At 35.5% G+C, this 24614-nt stretch overlaps 3 protein-coding genes, 1 long non-coding RNA gene and 1 pseudogene across 5 annotated transcripts; 3 read left to right on the top strand and 2 right to left on the bottom strand.

The window, feature by feature from the left end:
• Positions 1–2181: 2181 nt before the first annotated feature.
• LOC147505977 (uncharacterized) lies at positions 2182–6889 on the bottom strand. The gene is made up of 4 exons (XR_015220723.1): positions 6444–6889; positions 6145–6214; positions 4598–4648; positions 2182–2337 (listed from the first exon to the last, which is right to left on the bottom strand). It is a non-coding gene; the product is annotated as an uncharacterized LOC147505977 (long non-coding RNA).
• A 995-nt stretch (positions 6890–7884) lies between these two features.
• Positions 7885–10884, top strand: LOC147505976 (putative disease resistance protein At1g62630; the record flags this gene model as incomplete). The annotated part of the gene is given in 4 exon segments (XM_086605664.1): positions 7885–8141; positions 8941–9073; positions 9175–9677; positions 9679–10884. Coding segments are annotated over 2 exon segments (1680 nt in total), but the record flags the coding sequence as incomplete, so codon positions are not given.
• Positions 10885–10893: 9 nt separating this feature from the next.
• On the top strand, positions 10894–12733 carry LOC147505975 (putative disease resistance protein At4g14610). The gene is made up of 2 exons (XM_086558340.1): positions 10894–12186; positions 12364–12733. The coding sequence occupies exons 1-2, from the start codon at positions 11102–11104 to the stop codon at positions 12377–12379; spliced, it is 1101 nt and encodes a 366-aa protein (XP_086414466.1). The 5' UTR covers positions 10894–11101; the 3' UTR covers positions 12380–12733.
• A 5258-nt stretch (positions 12734–17991) lies between these two features.
• LOC147505974 (uncharacterized) lies at positions 17992–19863 on the top strand (annotated as a pseudogene). The gene has a single exon (XR_015220722.1). The product of XR_015220722.1 is annotated as an uncharacterized LOC147505974 (transcript).
• A 365-nt stretch (positions 19864–20228) lies between these two features.
• Positions 20229–23000, bottom strand: LOC147505973 (uncharacterized). The gene is made up of 4 exons (XM_086604201.1): positions 22503–23000; positions 22205–22320; positions 21999–22095; positions 20229–21861 (listed from the first exon to the last, which is right to left on the bottom strand). The coding sequence occupies exons 1-4, from the start codon at positions 22558–22560 to the stop codon at positions 20405–20407; spliced, it is 1728 nt and encodes a 575-aa protein (XP_086460327.1). The 5' UTR covers positions 22561–23000; the 3' UTR covers positions 20229–20404.
• Between the last annotated feature and the right edge of the window lie 1614 nt (positions 23001–24614).

Below are 24614 nucleotides of genomic sequence, written 5' to 3'. Positions count from 1 at the left end.
ATCGGGACCTAGGAAACATGCAAAACAATCGAACATTGTTAGCGTTCAAAGCAAATTGTTTATCCATTAAAACTACAAAAAATACTACATCAAAGGGTAGAACGCATTTGAAGAAACTTCATGAAAGAAAGGGGGTCTCTATCTAATTCTAAACCTCTATCATCCTAAGCTAAATTCAATATCCTAATAAAAAATCATAGGTTATATCCATCATTAAGACTACTTTCTACTATGTACACAAAACAGAGAACTCTAGATATCTCAATTAAAGAAGAAACTAAACATGGAATCGCATATGAATCCATTGTTGCAATTTCCACGTTTAATCAAAGTCTGGTCAAGTATCTCGTATTCGGAAGTTGAAGAGCAAGAATTCTCACAAAAATGATTTCAAGAGAGGGGGCATTGTGGGATGGTTATACATGGAATACCTAGCAAAAACACCTATCTGCCAACTAAAATTTTATATAACCAAGAACCTCGACATATCCTATAACATAATATTAGTTCTTGAAAAATGGCAAAAGCACCTAACCAAAATGGCAAAGTCCAGCTACGATGAATATGAACTCATCTCATTCTCTTCCTAAGTATGTAAATCCTACAACTGAAGGACTCACTTTTAAGGAAAACCAATTTTCGAATAAAAAATCATAGGTTATATCCATCATTAAGACTACTTTCTACTATGTACACAAAACAGAGAACTCTAGATATCTCAATTAAAGAAGAAATTAAACATGCAATTGCATATGAACCCATTGTTGCAATTTCCACGTTTAATCAAAGTCGGGTCAAGTATCTCGCATTCGGAAGTCGAAGAGCAAGAATTCTCACAAAAATGATTTCAAGAGGGGGGTATTGTGGGATGGTTATACATGGAATACCTAGCAAATACACCTATATGCCAACTAAAATTTTATATAACCAAGAACCTCGACATATCCTATAACATATTAGTTCTTGAAGAATGGCAAAAGCACGTTAACCAAAATGGCAAAGTTCAACTACGATGAATATGAACTCATCTTATTCTCTTCCTAAGTATGTCAATCCTACAACTAAAGGGCTCACTTTTAAGGAAAACCAATTTTCGACAAATAAAACACAAAAAAAAAAACAGAAAAATACACAACAAATTTAGGAGAAATACTTCAAGATGTATAATAAGGGTACTCAAGCTTACACAATTAATCCAAATGATGTTTCATAAGAAAAACAAACAAATACTTTAAGATGTTGATCCTTATGGCGTTCAAAGAAATCAGTATGGAAAAGCGAATATATGTGTGATGATATATTATAATAGTTTTGACCAATTCAAAAATCAACTAACCACGACTGAAAACATAACTTTCTACCATCACAGACAATTATTTTTTCAATCTCTAGATATACATGATTTGCAGTTATTCTAGAATCAAACAACTCAATTCAATCACTTAAATATAATAAAATACATTTTTTGGGGTAGCATTTTGTTTTCATGAAAAAATCGAGCTTACCCAATGAGAGCAAGCCGTAAGAACTGAATAAGAAAGAGAGACAGTCATTCTTGGAAATAAAAAAAAAAAATACAACTTTGGTGATTAATAAAAACTCATTAGTATCAAAATGCATATACTTAGATTTAAAATCATTCAAGTCCAAAATGGGGTAAAGGAATTACCCGCTTTATCAAGCTTGTGAAGAAGAATATAGTGAATTGATGACCAGATTATGAAGTCAAAGGCACCCATTGACTCAATTCAACAAACCTCTAAGGTAACCAAGAAACAGTTAATCAGCTCGACGCATCAAGCAAAATCATTTCTTATCAATATTAAACAATACCCATTGCTTAAAATCAACAAAAGACGTATATACCATGCTTAATCATGAAAATAGAAACATACCCATTGCTTGAATTCAACAAAAATGTGAGAAACTTGTATCCGGGAAGAGAAACACAAAGATGATGAGGAAGAGTAATAATGGATCACTAATGAGAACATTGTAAAGAGATTGAAGAAAAGAAGGACCATAACGTAAGTGACGATGGATAGAAAAGTAATAGATGAATATATAGCACCTCAACTTTTGCAAGCTTCCTAGGTTTCAAACCAATTTGGGTATATGTATCCTTTGGTCCGAAGTTATTCAAGTTTGAAAAAATAAAAGGAAAAAGTTAATCACCATTCTCAAGGTTTCCAATGATTATATCTTGACCAAATCTCGACTTCTTCCAGAGTGAATGAGCAGGAACTTCTCCATTCTTCTCAATCCAAGAAAGTTCCAAGATCTAGTTATGCGTTTTTCTTCCTTTACTACTGAAAACTGGTATAGCACTTGGATCCTCTACATTACAATGAAAGGATACCTGAACAAATGATAAGTTATCAAGGTACAACATAATCATTAAAAGGAACATTAGTACAATGAATATATAGACAATTGGATATCAAACTGGAGATAGCATCCGTTTCTTCTTCCTCAAGCATTGCACCGAAACCATTGATGTATGTGTTTATTATATTACATAGGTCAAAAGTATTTTCAAGAGATTGGTTTTAGTGGTTATGTGTAGACGACAATGGTTTCACCGAAACCAGAATGACCTAGGTATTAATACACATTTTCATACTGCAAACTTCATAGACATCTTTGCACTCACAGTTTAAACCATTTTCTTGGTAGCTTGCCCAAAAGAATTAATACCACCTAGGAAAGATTTAAAATTGAAACTTCATAAAACAATCAATAATTGTCGATAATATATATCTGGAAAAGGCACGACGATATAGTTTTCAGTAATATTTTGAACCTAGATTAAATATATCTTCGAGATAACTTCACTTTTCTTGCTTAATTGACAAATCTTTGAACCGTGACCAAGTGCAATTAAAAGAAAATAACCTTACTTCCTTATAACTAAAGTTTCAAACCCAAATTACTTAAAAACATACACTTCCATTGAGTTACTTAGCCTTCTAGTTTTGTTTATCAGTTTTGGTTGACAGTTTTGTCGAGGGAGCTATGGTAAGTGTAATTGATCAAGAAGATTTATGAGATAACACAAAACTACAAAACTAAGTTAAATCAGTTTGGTAAAAAGAATTTTCCATCCATGCAACTACTTACATATAGAACTCCATTAGTATGAACAAATAGTCAAAACCACAAAAGAGTTTGTATTCATTAAGTATTGGCACATTTAAATATATATGAGAACATATACAACTTTATATTCTATTTATTAACTCTATCCAAAGATAGTGTATGTAAAGTGATATAATGTCTTCAAATACCAATTACAAATTCATACCAATTTCCTTTTCTTTTTAGGTTTTAGTAGTTACTACTTGAAAAATTGCAAATAACTTCGGCCTACATTGATCTCATTATAGTGTAGCAATAGACTATACATAAGAGATGCATCAATTTGCCGTATGCAACCAACGATATTAGACCAAGCAACCAAAAAAAAACATACCAAGCAAGGCTATTTCATTATTGTACAGGATACTTAACTCATTCTTGTCTTAAGAGAACAATTTATCCATGAGGTTATAGTTAAGTGATTCACTCCCAGTAACAAATTAATGAAAATCTATTGTGTTCAATATGAAAATTAAGCAGTTATGGACATATTAACCAAATTAGTAGTTGCCGTTACATTATTTATAAAAGAATTTGCCCTACATACTAAAAACACCATCTAGAACCAAATTAGTAGTGAATGCTAATCAGAAAAATGACTCTTAGGATGAACTTTTGTTATCATAAAAGTATTCACAATACCAATTATGTAGATCTTCCATTTCATAATTATACCAAGAACCATATTAATATCAAGTGTAGATCGACGTATGTTACATATGTCAGTAGACTTACATACATATAAATTCTTGTTAGCTTATATGCGGGAAACTTATACGATGTACAATACAAATGGCAGGTTTCAGAAAATAGATCTATCCCGTATAACTTAGTGCAATATGAAGCTATTCGCTAAACTGCGAATTGCATAAACAAAAAAAATCAATTTCGAAAAAGCAATACTTCTAAAATCGTAGGCTGATTTGTTGTAAAGAATTCAAAGGATATGCATGCAAATAAAAAAACAATCATGCTTACCACCAAAAGATAGTGTATTATTGGAATTCCCATCCTAATGTATTCACAGTCCCATGTCTCATCAGTAGTTATAGGGAGAATGTTTGGAGGTTTTAGGGAACGAAATGAGTGTATTGGTATGAGTATATTACTTTGGTTTAAATTTTAAATGAATACTCATACCAATTTTAAAATTTTCAAATGAATACACTCATTTCCACAATATTACAAAAGTCGAAATGAGTGTATTCATTTACCACACAAACAACCCCGAGTTATCCAAAACGAACAATTTAACTCTAAATCCAATATAATATTGTTTAAAAGTTTCTTTATCTTAGGGCATTATCTTTTTGATACATTAGACAATACATAGGGAATATTTCAACAGATAGTTGCATTATCGTTAATAGTAAGCTATGTTATCGTTAATTGAAATTTCATCAGTAGACAAAATTTCAATAAAATAAGAGAATGATGTGGATGGTGTTTGTGTTTTTACCTTTAGCCGATACATTAAAGCAACGCAAATCCCCATTGCAATTCCTGGAAACTCAGTATCATAAAGAAGATGGAAAATGTCAAACACACAACTTGGCGCTGAAAATTGCACAGAAATCCCCAAATCACACTCTCAGAGAACTCAAAACCCCGTGAAATTATATAAGTAAACCATTAAAAAAACGGAAGCAAATATATTAAATGAGGGAAAGATAAGAAATGGGCCAAGGTTACTTAACAAACCTTTGAAATGGACGTGAGACTTTGAAAAATAAGTTGCAAATGAAGAGGAATTGTAAACAAAAAGAAGAAATGTGAGAAAGTCACTTGTTATATTATTCACCTTGATATAACATATCCAATAGACTCATTAAAGGAAAGAAAGAACTTGAGATATATTTCATACTCACTTACTCAGACCAAGGTATCTGGACACTCAATCAGACCTAACTACCCATGGTAAAACTTACTGTGAACTTGGAATAGGTGAAAAGAAAGTGGCCAAATTGGAACAATAATTCACCTACCTGAACTGCATTGCATTTACATGTACAGTGCCACTGTGCATTTCGAATATTAACTGTGGTAACCAACTTAGGAGCCCTTGGTTGGGCACAAACTAAGAACAATAAAGACTCGAGACTTCGCAACTGGGGAGCCTTAAGACAATGACACACTAAGCTAAACTTCTCTGTTTCACTTTTCATTGTTCTCACCATATTTGACATATTTCGATTAAGCCTCCTTCGGCACACATTTAATTTGTTCGTTGACAGTTTTTGTTAGTGAAAAATTAGACAGCAATAATGCACATAGACAAAACCCTGGAAGATTTTTGCTCTCCTTTAACCTTGAATTACATGACAACCACTGAAACTTGTGATAAATTGGTGAGTGTGTTTCATGGGTAAGTATAATATTTATTAACCGTTGTCATAAAGTGTTTGACACTGGTTACCAAGTACAATCGAGTTGGAGCACCCATAAGTAAAAAAACTCTTATTTTCTATTTTGAATATCCCTGGAGGTCTTAATAATCTCCTCCCAAAAACAAACTCATCTTCAAATTCAATAACGCAATCAAAAACCTTTTTTGAGTAAAAATAATAAAAGAAGAAGAAGAAGTTCAATGCCTACCTACCAATGAGGTTGTAGAGTGTCTTGATAATGATCTGGCCATCCACTCACAAAAATATTAGCTAAGATGGAAATAGATTAAATTTTTTTAATCACAGTGATTAGGAAAGAAATAGAAAAGTAAAATGTTCAAATCTAAGGTTGTATTGGTAGCGAATGAATTAAGCTCCATCTGCATCTTTAATTATATTGGTCTAGCATATTAAGGGTACAACTCTGACCTCTCTCTCTCAGCGATAAATGAAACCTTGAAGACAATAGAATACCATGTGATTAATGCACGCTGATAATGAATGCTGACTTTATCGAAAATATACGACACATAACAACCATCTTGAATAATTAATTATCATTCAAGTAATCATCTCATTATGGACAGTTACTTCTTACTATCGCATGAAGAATATATACCTAAGCATCCTCTGCAAGTCCCATGCTTTCTGTTTCTTAACCTTACTCAAGTCCATAAGTTGTTCCTTGGCTTGAGGAGAAAACATTTAAGAGCTTTAAACACAAAGGGTACCCCAATTCAAACTAAAAAGTTCAAATCAATCAAAAAGCAACCATCCCATAGTTGAATTGATACCAAAAGAAAACAAATTTCGACTGTAACTCCATGCCAGAAATCTATTTGTCTTTCAAGTAATAATCAAATATAGATATAGTAAAACATGAAACCTAAGAAGAAAATAACAAAAAGATATATATACCTGGAAACACATCAAGGTATAGATTCAATGCTTAGGCATATGTTGAGGTTGAGATTCATGCTTAATATGTGGTTTAGTAGGTCAAACACTTTGGGGTTCAAAGCTTAATTAGGTAGGGACGTGGTTCAACATCAACATAGCATACTGGTCTCCAACCAAAAACCAAATCCTGCAAAAAATAGAAACCTTAAGATAATAAGCCAAAAGATAAATTTCAACACAGATTTTTTTTAAAAAAAAATTGTCAATAAAACGATGATATTGTATGCTTTTGGGAGAACTTGTGGTGAAGGGGTTCATTGACTTTACTATCAAAGAGTATTACATCAATTATTTTCATGTTATGATATATCTATAGTCAACACAAACCTGCAAAAAAACTTTCTTAAAGTGTCAATTTTCCTCCACTACTTTCAAAAGGATTGAATTCATTCAATCACTCTGTTTCAGTCTAGCCCCTGAATTTGGACTTCACCATTTGTACAACGGAAACAATCGAAGACAAAAGTGGCAAAATCAAAGAACACAAACAGGAAAAGTTTGGCCCATTACAAAAATGAACTACATAGATGGTATTCATGGTCGAAGGACTCATCCTTTTTTGGAAACGATTGAATAACATGTGCTGAAATATAATGGAGAAAATCATAAAACAATTGCATCAATAGATAGGATAGATTGCAAAAATAAAAATAAAAATAAAAAATAACAATAAAAATTCGGCTAACATGCCTGTGTTTGTCCAAAGAAGAGAGAGAAAGTTATGGGAAGAGAATCCAAGCAATGGATAAGAATCGCAGAGGTTTTTATGTCAGAAAAACTGACTTATAAATATTCATCACAATTAGATTTCCCTTAAACCCAACTCTAATTGGTACAAACCACACTGGTGCATAAACCCTTGAACAGGGCGACATATGACGATTCGGAGACCCGGCGATTTGTGGGAGGAAGATACTGAACATAGGGTTCCACACGCCTCGGATTAATTTGGTTCGATGCGGGTAGAGAATCTCAAGAGTTGTTTTTAATTTTAGTAGCGGGGTTTTTTTTTTTTTTTTTGGGAACAGTCGTGGGTTTTTGAGGTGGGGTTTCCATTTTAAGTGGGAGACACCTATGTCAGTTTTTTTCTCCATTTTACTTTTTAAGTGGTTCCGCCAGTTTTTTCTCCATTTTTTTCTTAATCCATTCTGATTTCTCGTGAGTAAAAATGGTACTTAAAATTAGCCTACATGGACACTCTCAGGAAAAGAGACTGCTATTATATATATATAAAGGTTCTCTGAACTGATTTTTGTTCTCATTTTACTATTTGGTTTCGTGTAACTTGAAGTCTTGTAGTAATTTTGTCTTGTTCATTGTTATATGTAAGTCTTACTTCATCAATTGAAAGCACCTTGGTATAGTTTTGACTGATGTATTATACTAATTCGAATGAAATTCCAACGTGAAAAGGGACCCAGAATGACTTATTGGACGCCCTTTTCTCTTAAACTCTCTGAGAGAAGCACAAATTGTTCATCTTTCCCCTCAACTATACGTACCGCTACTTAATTCTGTTTCGGCCAAAACCAATAATCTCTTCTTGCACCAAGACAATGGTACCGTGTTCTCCCACACTATCTGCACTGCATTCCTGATCATCTACCATTTGAGTATTGCAATTTGTACGTATATAGAAGTATAGAACAATATGAGGTAATCTTGCCTGCACTTTGATTATATAGGTTTATGATCATATGTATGTTTCATTTTGCGTCAGAGCATTATTAAAATTTTCTGTCAAAGCATTTCCTCTAGTCTAATCTGCACCTACCTCTATCTCAGTGTATTAGTTACGCTGATACATAGTGTCATAGTGATGCTCAGCTTTTGTGTGAGCAGTAACAGTTGAGGTGTGAAATGCTTCACTGCATATGGTTTCTTCAGACCAACAAGAGGTCGTCGTTGAGGAGATCTAATTTACCGATACCTATTCATCTGTGCGCTAAGGTCTATGAACCTGTACCATGCTGTAGAGACGTAGGACATCCCTGTTATCAAATTAGCTTTTGCCACAGCATGTATGCGGATAATCTCCTTATATTTGGAAAGGATGACATATATAGGAAGTGTTAAAAATTGAAGACATTTTGCATCATCTCTAATTGTCTTCATTCTCCCCTTTTCCATCCTACAATTTTATATAGCCGTACTGATCTTTCAAAAGACTCCACTGGTTCCAGGTCTTGTAATATATGATTCAATTGCATCATCTTTAATTGCCTCAAAGTTTTGTCTGAGAAACTAAATGTGAACATGCTTTTTAATTTTCCACCACTTATTTGTAATTTTTGGTTCGATTATTCTTCTACTTTCTAGGCCCTAGAATGCATCTAAACCCCAGATGAATATTCGCATATATTGACCCTACAAACTGTTTTAATGGTGTAAATCATTTTCTTCCCATGTCTGGTTTCAGATTATCCTTGCTGAAAGTTATATATTATATTTACAGTTTCAGAGATGAGCCCGGCCTGCTCAGCATGACCTAAACCACAATGCAATAAAAGATGGTCCATGGAGAATTGGAGATAACAGAATAGTGGCATAGAACACATGTATCTACTCTCTCCTTAAAGAAATTAAGTGTAAGTAAATATCTCAAGCTTAATTCGTTTTTATCATCTGTATGTGTTTCTCTGTTTGTATCCAAAACGTTTCTAGCTCATGCTATTTGATTCACATGCAGATACAGAGAAGAAAGAATATTAACTGACAATGGACATAGCTGTTATACCCCTTGTAGAAATTATTAAATGTTCAATTGTTCCTCTTAAATGTCGAATCAGGTATCTTGTTCATTACAAGAAAAACGTTCAGTACCTTGAGACCATGGTCGATAAATTGGAAAACACACATAATGATATTGAGCGGATGGTGGAAGTAGCCCGCGAAAGAGGGGAGTTGATCAAATACGCTGTAGAAGCATGGTTAAGTAGTGTAGATCTTCATGCACTTCGAGATGAGGCAAAATGGTTTCAGTGTGAAGTTGAGGGGATCAATAGTTTTTTCAAAGGGTGGCGTTCTCGCTATCATCTGGGGAAAGCAGCAAACTTAAAGATTTACGCAATCAACAAAATATATCTGGATGGGAAAAGCTTTGGGAATACAGTATCGTTTCTTGCACCTCCTCCAAGTCTTGAATCGTTGCCCATTGCTGACTTAAGTGGCTTTTGGTTCCACAAAGTCGGTTATGGAAGAAGTCATAGCGGCTTTGAAGGATGACAGAGTTAGCATCGTTGCAGTGTATGGTATGGGTGGGGTGGGGAAGACCACCTTGATGAAACAAGTAGCAAAAGACATCATAAAAGATAAGCTTTTCGATAAGGTTGTGATGACAATAGTGTCACAAAACCCTGACTTGAGAAGTATCCAAGAACAAATTGCGGAAGGACTTGGAGTGCAACTTCCGAAGGAAAATGCATTTTTGAGAGCAGCAAAATTGTGCGAGAGGTTGAAGCACGAGAAGAAAATTCTTCTTATCGTAGATGATTTGTGGACAAGACTCGAGTTAGCAGAAGTGGGAATTCCAAATGGTAATGAGCACAGTGGTTGTAAAGTGGTATTCACCACTAGAAGTCTGGATGCATGCTGTATGATGAACTCTCAAGCAAAGATTGAAGTTCACACATTATCCCAACTTGATTCATGGAACCTGTTTCGATATCATGCAACTGATATTGTGTACTCTGATGGTTTACACAAAATTGCAAGTGAAGTTGTCAATAAATGCGATGGTCTACCATTAGCACTCGTCACACTTGGGAGAGCATTGCAAGGCAGAGATCGAATTGTGTGGGAGGATGCGGCTCTACAGTTAGGGAAATCGATATTTCCTCAAGTTGATGGTATGCATGCTAAGGTTTTCAATTCAATTAAGTTGAGCTATGATTATATAGAAAGTGAAGAAATGAAAAAAACCTTCCTCTTTTGTTGTACTTTCCCTGAAGACCACAAAATTATTGTGGAGGACGATTTGTTAAGATATGCAATTGGCGAACGCATACTTAAGAATGTAGACAATTTGATGGAAGCAAAGATTAGATTACACAAAGTGGTCGACAGCCTTATAGCTTCAGGACTGATGTTAAGAGTGCGTAGGAGTACAGTTGTTAATGGACATATTCTGGATCGTGGAGGCATAATGATGCATGATGTTGTGCGAGATGTGGCCACAGTGATAGCATCAGAAGATACTCCTGGATTTATTGTAAGAGCTGGCATTGGATTGAAGTTATGGCCGGGGCATTTAGAGAATATACATAACTGCAGGCGAATGTCATTGATGATGAACGATATTATTCAGCTCCCAGAGCAATCTGAATGTCCCCAACTTTTGACCTTGTCATTGCGAGGTAACAGGCGTCTGCAGAAAATCCCTGACAGGTTTTTGAAGGCATGCGCGATCTCTTGTGACTTTAGATCTAAGTTATACTGACATTCAGTCATTGCCACCGTCACTTTCTTGGCTTGCAAAGCTCCGTGTTCTGCATCTTAATGAGTGTGCTAATCTAAGTGATGTATCGTATATTGGAAAATGTAAGAAACTTGAAATACTTGAACTTGGATGTGAGTTTTCAATAACAGGGTTTTCCTTGAAGTTGCCGATCGAAATAATGGGAGTGGCCAACCTAAAGCTGTTGAACTTGTACAGAGGTGAAACTGAGAATATTCCACCAAACATTATATCAAGTTTTTCAGGTTTAGAAGAATTGCACATGCTAGTGAACGAATTTGGAGATGGAAGTAGTTGTGCTAGTTTTGCTGAGGTGGCATCCTTGACTTGCTTAATAAGTTTGCGCTTAAGAGTGCAGAATGCTACTTTTTTAACCAAGGATGCTGCCTTTGGTTTGCAAAACCTACAGACATTCAGCATACTTGTGAATGCATCCGACAACATAGTATACAGGTTTGCACTGGAATATCGAACAAGGACCATGTTTCTTAATATGTTAGGAGTTTCAGAGGAATTCGCCCCCTGGGTGTCGAAGTTATTAGGCAAAACAGAATATCTGGAACTATGGTCTTATGGTCAGGAATATCTAAAGAATGTTGGACAACTCGATGCAGGAGGGCAATTTAACAAATTGAAGTGCCTCAGACTCATTGATTGCCCGAAAATAGAGCACATTTTGAGTGTGGATGTGACAGACAAATCCGTTCCACTAGTTGCTTTCAGTAAGCTAACTGACTTGTCCATGCTTCGTATGGAAGGCATGAAAGAAATTTGTAAAGGGCCAGTTCCACTTGGATGTTTTCTCAACCTCAAAGAGATGCATATTCAGGATTGCAACAATTTGAGATATCTCTTCTCATTAGCCATGGCACAGAGACTTAATCAGCTGGAACAACTTCGTGTTTGTTGGTGCAGTGAAATGTTGAATATAATCATCATATCAGAGATGGATGAGAAGACAGAACCTGTTCTAGTTCAGGCTAAGTTGTTCCCTCGATTAAAGATTTTAACACTATCTGGGCTACCAATGCTTTTTGGATTCTATGAAGTACACAACTTATATTCCGAGTGGCCTTCCTTGGAAGAACTACATGTGGAGTGCGCCAATTTAAAGAAGCTCCCTATGGGTCCCAACAGTGCACCCAATCTAAAACAACTCAGGTCCGGATATAGTGACCTCATGCGAAAATTGGAATGGGAAGACCAAACTCTTAAGTCGCGCCTGAGTCCCCTCTTTGTCAACAAGTAAGTCGCGCTTATACTCATATCACAACACATTGTTATAGTTTGTCATATGGCTCGTTTTGTTTTCTTTCTCAACTATTCACTCTAAACCAATCTAAACCTCGCAAAATTGCAGTATGTTCTTACATTATTAAAGAGCATTAAGTCTTGATAATTACATTTTATCGGCACTTGCAGGTACGTATGGGAGTAGAATGCAAGATCTGGTCATCTGGGAGGTGTTCCCCATTGCCCCAAGTAGAAGGAAGTGCCAAATAAGGTGGAAAACCTTTCTAACTGTTAGAATTATAATCTTAGGTTTTTAGAATATGTTTTCTGAGCAGTTAGATTAGTGCCTTTTTTTCTAGGTACCCTGCCTCAAATGGTTCTGTTGTTAGTCAACGAAATGTTAGCTTTTTAAGTCGATATGTTCCATAGATTTAAAATTTTGGGATGGGATTCATTACTGTGGTTTGTAATCACTAGTTTAATGATTTTCAGACTATTTCTTAACTGATGTACAAATCATTTTCGGACAATTTTTTATCTGAAGTCAAGTACTGAATCACTTGTTGGTTTTGTTACACTCACTAATACAACTTCTCTCATTCTCTCTTAACTCGAGGAATGGAAGTTCCCAACTTTCAATTCTTGTTTCCAGTGGTTATGATCTTTATCAAGTCCATTAAACTTCTCTAGATATTAACCTACATCATTTCACATAGATTGGTGGCACCGCAAGTTTTTAAGTCCCAGTTAACTCACATTAAGCTTCAAACGATGAATCCAGACATGGGCAAATAATCCAGTATGCAAATTTACATGTACAAAGACTGACAACTTGGGAAGTGATTTTGTGATCTTTCATAATTTATGTAATATAGCACAAGCACAAGCACAAGCACAAATGGCATGAAGGATAGCAGATGTATTGGACTGCCGTTTTGGCCCAACAGATGTCAAAATGACTTTAGCTGTTTAACACTTGTTTTTGTTGGTGCATTGGATTTGCTTTATCTCTGTGATTCTGCAAGTAAGGTGATGCTTGATAGTTGATTAACTTTATTCTAAAATGGAGCTATTGACAACAATCAGGCTGAATCTTTCCTATTTATATTTACCAAAAAATGGGCGAAACAGCAACGTAGCACAAAACGCAATTAAGTGTGCAGAACATACCCCTTTGATGAAGGGCACTAGACCCAACTCACTATACTCATCCATTAATTACGCTTTATATCGGCATTATCAGACACAACTTTAATGTCTGTTTGCGGTTCTTTCTATCCGACAGACAACAATATTTGGCTTCGAATCAGTATTTTTGGCTGCTGCGAATTTTGCACTTTTTAGAAAAAGAAGCAAGCCTGTGGCAGTAGACTAGGCTTGTAGTTTGGTTGCCTACTTTCATTAATAAAGTTGACAAAAAAAATCTGCTCTTAAGCTTTTAGCATGTTTCACTTTCATATGGCAGTATCGTAGTCGCTAGGATCAAGACGTTTGATCGAACTTAACATTTACTAAAATCCAGTAGGCTAGTGACCAACAGTCAAACACATTTTTGAGTGCACCATAAGTCATTCCATTTTGGGCATGCCTAATTTCTCTGCATAATAAATTAATAATCCAAGGGAATGAAAATAGAGATGTTGATGGATATGGCTTGAGCTTCGAGGCCTTCAGTGCATAGACACTTATTAGACAGTAAGTGTTTAGGCTTGATAAGTGTTTTTTTTTTTTTTTTTTTTTTTTTGATAAAAACTTCATAGATATATTTATATTAAAACCTGCATAATAGCATCCGGAGAATACATATAAAAGTTCGTTGGTCCATATGATCTAGCCCAGTCAGCCAAACTCATTGACCAAGAATTACCAGTTACAGAAGTGGTTCTAAAAACAAAAAACGAAAAAGAACTTAAAGAGGCATGAATGCTTTCTATCATAACATTCCAGGTCCATTTGAATTTTTTCGTCCATCCAGAATCCTAGTAACTTCTTTACTGTGCCTTCAAAAGTAGCTTCCACCCGGTACCGCTCGCTTCTGCCAAGTTTAATCCTAGTAACTTCTTTTGGTGCCTTCAAAAGTAGCTTCCACCGGTTCATACGCCTTTGGCCAATCGCAAACTCACGGTTTTGCTAACAAATGTGCTTCAGTTTTTGATAAAGCTCTACTCGATCGCGTAGCAGCTGACAATACACCCTCCATTCCAGTCTCTAATAATCCGCAGCCGAGACACACTTGTTTTCTTAGCACACATAAACAAACCAGTGTAGTTTACTTTAACCTTACCGAAAGGGAGGAGCAACCCAATTCTCCTCTATGCAAGGTAAACCAACCTCAAGAGATATATCAGATACGTCACTCTCTCCAGTCGTCCACTCTTGCCAAGCATAGAAAGCTTTCTCTAAGACAGAGATAAAGTTAGGTTTCATAAAGCTAAACCTACACTCATTTCGATGCCACCATATATTGTACATAAGAGAGAAAGCATATAGAGATAAATTTTCATAACTGCTGTCTCTACTCCGAAAGTAATTAAACCAATTTTGTGTTTCAAAAGCATCACAATCCACCCTTAAACCCAGCCAAGAGGAGAACCAGAGCCTGGAAGTCCAAGGACAAGTAAAGAAGAGATGTTGGAAGTCCTCGAAATTTCTAATGGGTTGACAATCCACCCTTAACTCTAATGGGTTGATTGGGTTCAATAAGTTCGTTTCAAAATTTCTAACCTGGCATTCTGGCAAGATCCAAAGCCATGAATATCACCAAACCAAACAATTAGTTTGTTTCAAAATTTGTAACCTCTCAACATCCAGATCACAATTTCCATTAAATATAAAATCTCAAATCTCTTTTTACGAGGATAGAAATTTCAAATCTCCAGGGCACGCCTGAGAAAATATTAACCAAAAATCAGAAATGATTTGGGTTTAAAATAGTCAAATTTCATTTGTTGGATTGTTAACTTGACGCTCTAATTTCCCTTAAACTGTACAAAAATTTGTTATACATTAGTATTTTGTAGTGGCTATACAAAAAGTTGAAAACGTTTGAAATTCCAAAATGCATGGAATCTTTCCGAAATATTACTTGGTAAAACTGTAAAAGTATAGTGTAGGATTAGGGATGGCAATGGATCGGGTTTATGTTATGTCATATTTGGGTCACGTTAGGAGAACAAATCCAAACCTGACCCAAATTACTAATCGTGTCGAGTTTGTCTAACCCAAATCCAACCCGCCTATATAATGCGTGACTCGCTAAGCCAGCGGATCAATTTCGGATTAGTTTCAGATCGGATTCACAAATAACATGTATACAAAATATTTAGTATTTCACGATTTTATTTATCAAAAATATATATAAAAAAATATGTATTAATTTTCAAAAACTATCTATAATTCAATTACATATCTATAAAAATTGAATACTCAAACATATTTTTATCGAATGAACTAATATGACGATTAATCATTCTAGTCGTTTATTTGAAGGAGTTGGACAAATAAAATCTTAAAAAAATAAAGAAACTGGTATTAAAACAAATTATACATATCACAAGTTGATGACCCGATCTATTAGACCCGAGAACAAATTGGGCCTACTAACGTGTTATTCGGGTTAACATATATAATCATAACATAATCCATTTATTTGACGGGTTCGGCGGGTCAACTTTTAAATGACCCAATATTTTTTTTTTCCAATTTGAACTGCTAATTTTGTGTCAGGATAGCACAGGTCGTGTACAAAATTGCCACTCCTATGTAAGATGTCACCAAAATCCAATAATTTCAAAGTTTCCAACTAATTCTCACATTTTCCAGACTACTCATATTTGGTTGGTAACTTTTTTACTCTGTTGAGAATTAATTACTAGCATAGATGAATCTAGAGAGGTGGTGTGGGAGGTTGCCATCCAATAAAATTAGAAAAAAGTTCTGTTACTAAATAACTAATTGTTTAGAAAAAGAGGGACTTGTATTTTAATTTATTTTACTAACTTCCATCGTCTTCCAAAATCTCCCTGATTAGTGATCACTAGTTAATTACTAAAAATAAAAACAAAATATTGGTATTATCACTGCTTATTGGGCATTATTAAAAAGAAACGGATTGAGTCCGCAATGTTCATCAGTGTTCTGCAATTATCTCCGCTAACTATTAACTCCGTCCTTCATGATCTTTTGTACAAACAAAATTGATTCTCCAAATAATGCCCTGATGTGATTTTCTTGTACGAGTAAACTGGGCCCCCCATCTGAACCCCAAACCGATGGAAGACATGCTTCTGCCACGTCTGCTACCAAACCCGGTTGGCGGCTATGCAGATAATTGTCGGCTCCACCAACTCTTTTTCCTGCCACGTAAGTTCACGTTTTCAACACTCCTTTAAACATCGAACGCCTTCCATTTTCTTTTTACTTCACAGCTCTCCTGTTAATCCACGTGGTCAGTTACTTTGTTACTTGTTCGAGCTTTAGCGTCCTCTGTTGGCCGAAATAGCTGTTTTACTGATCATTTGCAGTGGTCCCATGAACAGTACTCGTTTTCGTGCTTGAGTACAAAACAGATTGCAGTAACAGTAACCTTCATTTATTTCTCAAAAATGAACCGGCAAGGAACAAAATTTTATAGAGTTGCATGGTGCAACTTCGATTTTTTCAGCATTGCGTATTCGAGGATTTTTACAGCAATTTATAAATCAGATATGTGAGAGTGTAAGTCATTTCCTTCAGAGCTGACAATACCAATTTCAAAAAACAAAGCCTAGAATTTTCGTTTATTTTTTCCTAATTTTTAACTGAGCAGTGAAGTAGTTAACGCTACAGTATCATTTGGAGTCACGAAAATTGGATAAAATTTTCGAATTTTGAAGAATTGGACATGGGTGACACTATGACTATATCAAATCTGTCGGAAATTCCAAAAGACACTGAAATTTCAGTAACTTCAAACTCCCTTCCAACAATGGGTGACCATATGCTTTTGGTCAATTGTCGAAGATGGTTGTGCACTTGGGCTTCTTTAGCATTGTTCTGGAATTAGATGTGTTGATAGAATTGTCCCTAGGAGTTACCTACTTACCTCAATTTGTGTTTTATTAGTTGTCTGGTACTGAAAAAAGAGAATGGCATTTTTGGCGATTATGTAAAAGAGGAAGGAACAACCTACTGAGAATAACTGCTACTGCAGAACCTTCCTTTTCAGTGTATTGCGCAGCAGTGCAGCATGTAAAACGCTTCCCTGTCCAGCTACTTACCACCAAGCTTCTCTCCCTTAGTGATGTTTTCCCTTTTTATTCGATTTTGAATCAACTCTAGTCTTTCGAGGGCAACATTGCATGGATGGCCTCATGGGGCTCCTATATAATATATTGATCAACTTCCTACTTTGTAAAATTGAAAGCTGTGACTCACTTTAAAATTGAATTTTTGACGATTAAATTCACTCCACAATTCCATATTGTAGACCAAAATTCTGATTAAATTTTCGGTTCTTAGCTTAGGGAGGTAAAATGTTTTTGGAATAACAGTTTTAGGATCAAGTGATCAACCAGTTAATTCAGGTATGTATTTTCGTATTATTAGCCCATACACTTTTTGGGCCATAAGTTTATGCGACTAATAAATGAGCAAGAATCACTAACTATGGATCACATACAATAGTTTCCGAAAAATTAAAATTTTAACATTTCACTACATTCCAACACTGATTACCATTCATTTCAACACATTCTGAAAACTTTTTAGAAGCTAAATTACCTAACATTTCATAAAAATTCCGAGTTTTATCTCTACAAAACTAAAGATCAATAATTGTAACCCTCGTTTGTTCAGTGGAAAAAGTGGATAAGATATGTTCATCATCACTTCATCCAGAGAAGATGCTAATCATCATCCACTTTTCATTTCCAAACCATCAAATCCAAACCCCATCATTAATTTTTCATTTCACCAACTACTCCATGCTTTTCACAATCATATATATAGGCCATTTTTGTAATTCCACCAAACCCCATGGCATCCACGTAATTACCCCAACTATCGATACCCTTGTACGCACTTTCCTTGACTTAAAAACCTCAACTCCCAACACTTTCCAACACTTGAACCTTTTCACTTTCCTCAGTTCACTTCCGAAAAACAAACTCCCCTCTCCATGGCTTCTCTATTTTCCATTCCCATTCTACCCCTCATCATCTTCTTCCTCTTCATAACCTCAACTCACTCAGATTCCAGCACAAGTCTCGAAACCCCAACACCAACACTTAGTTCATTTGAACAAGAATCACTCTACCATATCCTTGAATCAATAGACTCAACATTCAACTGGAGACTAAACTACCCAGACGATCTTTGTTACTCAGGTCCACGCGGTGTAACATGTGACTACTTCACCGAAACAAATGGTGTCACATCTCTCCACATTACTGAACTCAACTTTGGTTATGTTTCAGATTACTCCTCATTTCCACCTTGTTCTAGCACTTCTTCCTTTTCACCTTCACTAACTTCGTTAACTTACCTTCGTAAACTCTTCTTCTACAAATGTTTCACTGATGTAACTACACATGTTACTCTCCCTGGGTACTTTTCAAACTTGAGTACTTCATTAGAACAACTAGTTTTCATTGAAAACCCAGCTTTGTTTGGTTCTCTTGATGGTATAATCAGTAGTTTCAAGAACTTGAAGAGGTTGGTTTTTGTTGGAAGTAATGTCACTGGTGAAATACCTTATGGGGTTGGTGAGTTAAGTGAACTTGAACAAGTTACATTGACTAGAAATGAGTTTTATGGAAAAGTTCCAGAAAGTTTAGGAAAGTTGAAGAAGTTGAAAGTTGTTGATTTAAGCTATAATGGGTTTGAAGGAAATGTTCCGGACTCATTTGGTGAGATTACTGAGCTTTTTAAACTTGATTTGAGTTCAAATCATTTTGATGGAAAGATTCAGATGGTTTAAAGAAGTTACAGAGGTTAGAGTTTTTGGATTTGAGTTATAACAAGTTAGGAAACTTTGGGATTCCTCTGTTTTTAGGAGAAATGCAGAGTTTGAAAGAAGTTCATCTGAGTGGAAACTTTTTGGGTGGACAGATACCAGAAATTTGGGAAAAGCTTGGGGGTATTTTAGGGATTGGATTATCTGGTGTTGGACTGGTTGGGGAAATTCCATCTTCAATGGGGATGTTTTTGAGAAATGTGAGTTATTTAAGACTTGATAATAACAGGCTTGAAGGGATAGTTCCAAGAGAATTTGGGCTATTGGAATCTGTGTTGAAAGAATTGAATTTAGAGAACAATATTTTGACCGGGAGGTTACCATTTTCTGCTACTTTTTCAGCTAAGATGGGGAGAAAGTTGAAATTATCTGGGAACAATGAGCTCTGTGTTAATGAGGTTATTACAAAAGGGTCCTCGAAATTGTGCAAGAAACCAGTTAATCCCAGTGCTGTCCTTTTTTCTAGTGGGAGTAGTTCTACATTGTCACAATTTTCTTCACTTTTTGGGTTTTTATTTGGTGTTTGTTTTGTCCTTGGTTTTTAAGTTTAGAGATAGAGAAAACAGGTGAGAATTGAGAGATACAGGTCATATACATGGGAATTTTGTTTTGGTGGTAAACTTGTTAATAGTTGGGTTTTCTAACAAGAGAAAGGTTATTTAAATAGAACGGTGAAATTGTCGTGTTTCTTGATATTCTGATGTTGGTTTTTGTACTTTGTCCTGTTTGAACTGGAATGTGCAGTTTTGATTTTCAAGTACAAATGTACAACGGAAAAGAAGCACGCTCCACTGCCCAAGTGCTATGTTTCCACCTTTCCGGCGTCTAACAATCTTTACGTTTATTTTGCATATAGCATTAGTGCGATTAATTTTAGGAGTAGGAAAATGTTGAAAGTTCAAACACCTATCTGGCATTTAGGACATTATGCGCAGTCGCTCCCTACCAAGTGTTCGTATGTAATTATAGAGTAAGACTCCTATTTCACCATCTTTTCGGCAACGGCAAAATGTCATGTACAAATGTAGCCTGGTGCTTTTGAAACATTAGTAACTTGGTATACTTTTCATGTCTTTAAACATTATTATATTCATCATTCTGCAACACGATTAGAAACGAACAATTCCTTAGAATCACGTCAACAAGTCAGGTACTTAAAATTTGGAATGGTAAAGACATAATTAAAAAGCTTCCATTAGCAAATTTACAATCTTTCTGAGAACAAAAAAAATCATATCACCTCATTTCTTCTATTTTCAAGGCTTCTTCTATTTTTAAGGCTTGGAAAGCAGAGATTGGAGCAATTTCATCAGCGTGGGATCCGGAACTGTATCCAGGATACAGATAACTATCCATTTTCCGTCTGGACTTTGTTAACCCACTATCAATTTCACCATTCTTGGGCCCAGATTCGGGGCCCAGATTTGAAAGTAGAAAAGTGTAAGTTGAAGAAGTACAATCATTTGCTTTTCGTCTAGATTTTGAGGATCCACTGTCAAAAATAGTACTCAGTCCATCATTCTTGGACCCATATTCTGATCCTGGATTTGATAATGGAGAAGTGTAACTCGAATAAGTACTATTATCAGCTTTTCTTCTAGATTTTGAGAGTGCACTATCCAAAATAGTACCCATTCCATCATTGTTGGGCCCAGCTTCAGATCCTGGATTTGAGAAAGCAGAATAGGGTCCACTATCTAAAATACTGCCCAGTCCATCATGTTTGGCCCCAGATTCGGATCCTGGATTTGAAAATGTAGGATTTGAAAACACAGAAATGTAACTTGAAGAAGAACTATCACAGGCTTTTCTTCTAGAGTTTGAGAACTCACTACCCAAAATACTACCCAATCCATCATTCTTAGACCCAGATTCAGATCCTGGATTTGAAAATGCTGAAGTGTAACTTGAAGAAGTACTATCATAAGTTTTTGTTCTAGAGTTTGAGAACTCACTACCCACTCCATCATTCTTAAACCCAGATTCCGATCCTGGATTTGAAAATGCAGAACTATAAGTTGAAGAGGGGCTGTCATACGCGTGAGCTTTTCGTCTAGATTTTTTGGACCCTCTCTCCAAAATAGTGCCTAGTCCATCATTCTTGGACCCCGACTCAGATCCTGGATTCGAATACGGAGAAGTGTAAGTTGAAGATGCATTTCTCCCAGCTTTTCTTCTAGACTTTGAGGATACACTATCCAAAATAGAAACCAGTCCATCATTCTTGGACCCAGAGTCAAAGCCTGGATGTGAAAATGGGGACATGTAAGTAGAAGAAGTACTGGTATCAGCTTTCCGTCTAGACTTTGAACATCCACTACTTGAAGAACCCTTTGATGAACCTCCACCATTATGATGCTTCTTCGACGACTTCTTCTTACGAGACTGTTTTAAAACCGAAGGCGAACTTTCTGATTGTGAGTCATATACAGTTCCTTCATTTGGAACCTTATTTGAGTTCTTGTTCCGCTTACTTGTTTTGGTTCGATTCGGTGATTCTTGAGTAGAAGTCACGTTAATGGATAAACTTGCAGATTCATGGCCTTGTATTTGCACTGGTATATCTGGAGTTTGTGTTGAAGCATCAGTTGTTGGGCGTGCTCCCATGTGTGCGTGACTTGGTGTTGATGGCTTTGGTGATTCGCATAAGCTTTGAATTGAAGAAATTTGGATTCCACCAATATGAGCTGCATCTGCATATCAATCGTGTCATTTAAATATTGAAGTGAAAGAAATAATCTACCATAGATATAACTTCGGAAATCAAGTGTAAGTGCCTGTAGTCCGTAAATGATGATATGATGGTAAGTTGTTGACATAGGAATCAAACCTCTGGAAGTTGACATGGTTCTACGATACAAATTAGCTTCTTTTGCAACACTGAATGGGGCTGATGAAAGTTCAGAATTCAACGGGAATTCATTCATCTGCATTTGAAAGAACAAATTAAACCACATTAAAATATGATAACGTTGGTGACCCAAAATAATACTAGAAGCAAAAAAGAAAGAAAAAACATAAAGGAGCATTCCTCACCCAGCTTGGCGAAGACGAAACGGCGGACGGCCCATCCCATCCAATGTGGGCTAAATGCTTAACGTCTGTAGGTACACCAATTTGCATTTCACGGTCATACTTATTATCATCATGATCTGTGAAATTGTTATGATCATAAACAAACCTCAGAATTGGAGTTTTCAACCGAAACAAACAACAAAATCATCCAAGTAAATGGCCTCAATCTATGTATTTAGTATCTATTAAATATGCTAGCACCATTTGAAAAATGTAACACTATTAATTAAGAAATATAAATAGGGGTAAGAAGACTTACCAAAGATTTGTGTGATGTATCGCAAACCTTTTAAAAGGCCCTTCATTTTCATTGTCATTTAGGATGTGGGAAAGGCTCTTAGGTCCAGAGAGCACCCACCACCAAAGTAGCTTGCTGTTGAAGATATTATGTCTATGATCTTCAAATATAAAACGGATACAGGAACAAAATGTTAGGCTGATTCTTGATTCAGGTTATATATTGGTTTTGCGCCATAATTAACAAAATACATTTTTTCCACACAGCATAGTACAATTTGAAAATCTATGAAAAAAATATTTTCAAAAAAAACATTTGATATTGTCAAAAGAATGGAAGTAAAATTGTCGAACAGGAAATTTCATTGTCTAAAGAAATAAACATCAAGAGAGGAAGAAGAACAAATTTCCCAAAATCTAGAATAAGTTGAAGGTTTGTTTTAGCCACCATGATTCCGGTTGTCCTAACCCTCTAAGAAAGACCAATATTCATCCTTATTTTAAGATTCAAAATTCCGCAGGCCTATTTTTAGCTAAGTTTTAACGGGTTTTGGTTTATAATTTGGAGGTAACAGTGCAAAATTGGAAAGGATAATATGTTGGACCTAATTTTTGAAATAGTAAAATCATTTAAATTCTCTTCACTTCAATGGGAAAATGCATGGAAATGATTGCCACATTGTTTTTCAGGGATAAAAATAGGGTTGCCAATATGCCGGGACAAACCCAAAGTCCTATTGAATCCAAACCGATAAGACAAGAATTTAGACTTTACATTTAGTCAGATAATTAAGGTTATTGGGCTAGGTGTGGATATACCCTTATCTGGTCGATAATGGTCTGGCCCGAAAGCTATGGTAGATTTGTGTGTTTTATAATTAATATTAGTAATATATTTACTAATAGTGTATATAGAAAATTGGAAGCAATGTTGGTCAGTGTTGTGTTTGCCACAAGAGATGAGAATTTGACTCTTGCTACTTACAAATTTAATTGATTTAAAAAAAAAAAAAAAAAAAAAAAGTTTTCATATATTGCTAGGCCCAGGCTGAATCCGAACTTGTCCAATAGAACCTAGACCGGGCTTGGACTTGAAAATTCATATATGTTTTAGGTTTGGTCTGGATTTAGGTGTGTCCCGTTCAAGTCTGGCCCGTTGACAACTCTAGATAAAAATAGTAAATAGGTAAATGGTAGGTTCCACGACTCACTACTAACTAGGCCCAAGCTCATAAATGGTTGCTGTGAAATCATTAGGAAACTCAACTCAAAATTAGTTGGCAATGAGTCAAGAATCTTAATTCGCCAAAATTTTATGAAATTTTCATTTTCAGTGGCTATCGAAATTTTTAGTGAATTGAAACTTTTTGTTTGGGAAATATAGTGTAATACATTGTGTCACACACTCACACTTAATGTGTAACACAATCCAATGAAATAATGCCACACAAAAAAACAACCTAACAAACTGAGAAAGTGGTAACCCACTTAAAAAAACATCTTCTTCCTCCCATGGAAACCGGCGACGGCCTATAACCAATTTTGCCACCTCTCTCTCTCTCTCTCACTATCATCTCCCTCTTTCTTTCCTTTTTTAGTTATGTAAAGGTCATCACCTCCTCTCTCATCTCAACACCATTGCTGTTATTTCCATCCACCACCACTATAAAAAATGGTGTTCTGGTGGTAATAATCTCACACCACGGATGACAATTTTGATTCCAATATTAATTTAGATACACGTTAAATCTTGTCAGGAATATACAACTTAAATATACTTACTCTTTACCAATCACTAAATAATACAAATATTTTATCTTGTAAGTGTCTTGTACTTCTTTGTTAAATCCGAGCCTAGTATAGAAATACTATGTCCTTAAGACAGATTTTCCCCCTCACGGTGCTTGAAGGTTGATGAGAAACTGTCTCCCAAGATAGAATGGATTTCCTTATATAGAAAGCTAGCACTTCAATTCTATACAATCAGCGAACACAATATCGTATTTGATTAAGAACAGAGGGAGAAGAGAAAGATCAGAAATAATGTGTGATCTGAAATGTGTGATATGGTGTGTTTTTCTCTCCAAATTCATCCACTATTTATAGGTGAGAATTGCCTTTTCGAAACAGCACA

The sequence above is a fragment of the Coptis chinensis genome, chromosome 4, assembly GCF_015680905.1.
Source record: "Coptis chinensis isolate HL-2020 chromosome 4, ASM1568090v1, whole genome shotgun sequence".
NCBI lineage: Eukaryota > Viridiplantae > Streptophyta > Magnoliopsida > Ranunculales > Ranunculaceae > Coptis > Coptis chinensis.
This window is presented reverse-complemented; position numbering and strand designations above follow the sequence as displayed.

Excerpts from the sequence above, each read along its gene's own strand:
- LOC147505975 (XM_086558340.1), top strand. The coding sequence starts at position 11,102 with ATGGGAGTGGCCAACCTAAAGCTGTTGAACTTGTACAGAGGTGAAACT.
- LOC147505973 (XM_086604201.1), bottom strand. The coding sequence starts at position 22,560 with ATGACAATGAAAATGAAGGGCCTTTTAAAAGGTTTGCGATACATCACA. Across the intron at positions 22,321-22,502 it reads ATACATCACACAAATCTTTG|ATCATGATGATAATAAGTAT; the intron begins GTAAGTCTTCTT and ends ACAATTTCACAG. Across the intron at positions 22,096-22,204 it reads TTTCGTCTTCGCCAAGCTGG|ATGAATGAATTCCCGTTGAA; the intron begins GTGAGGAATGCT and ends TTTCAAATGCAG.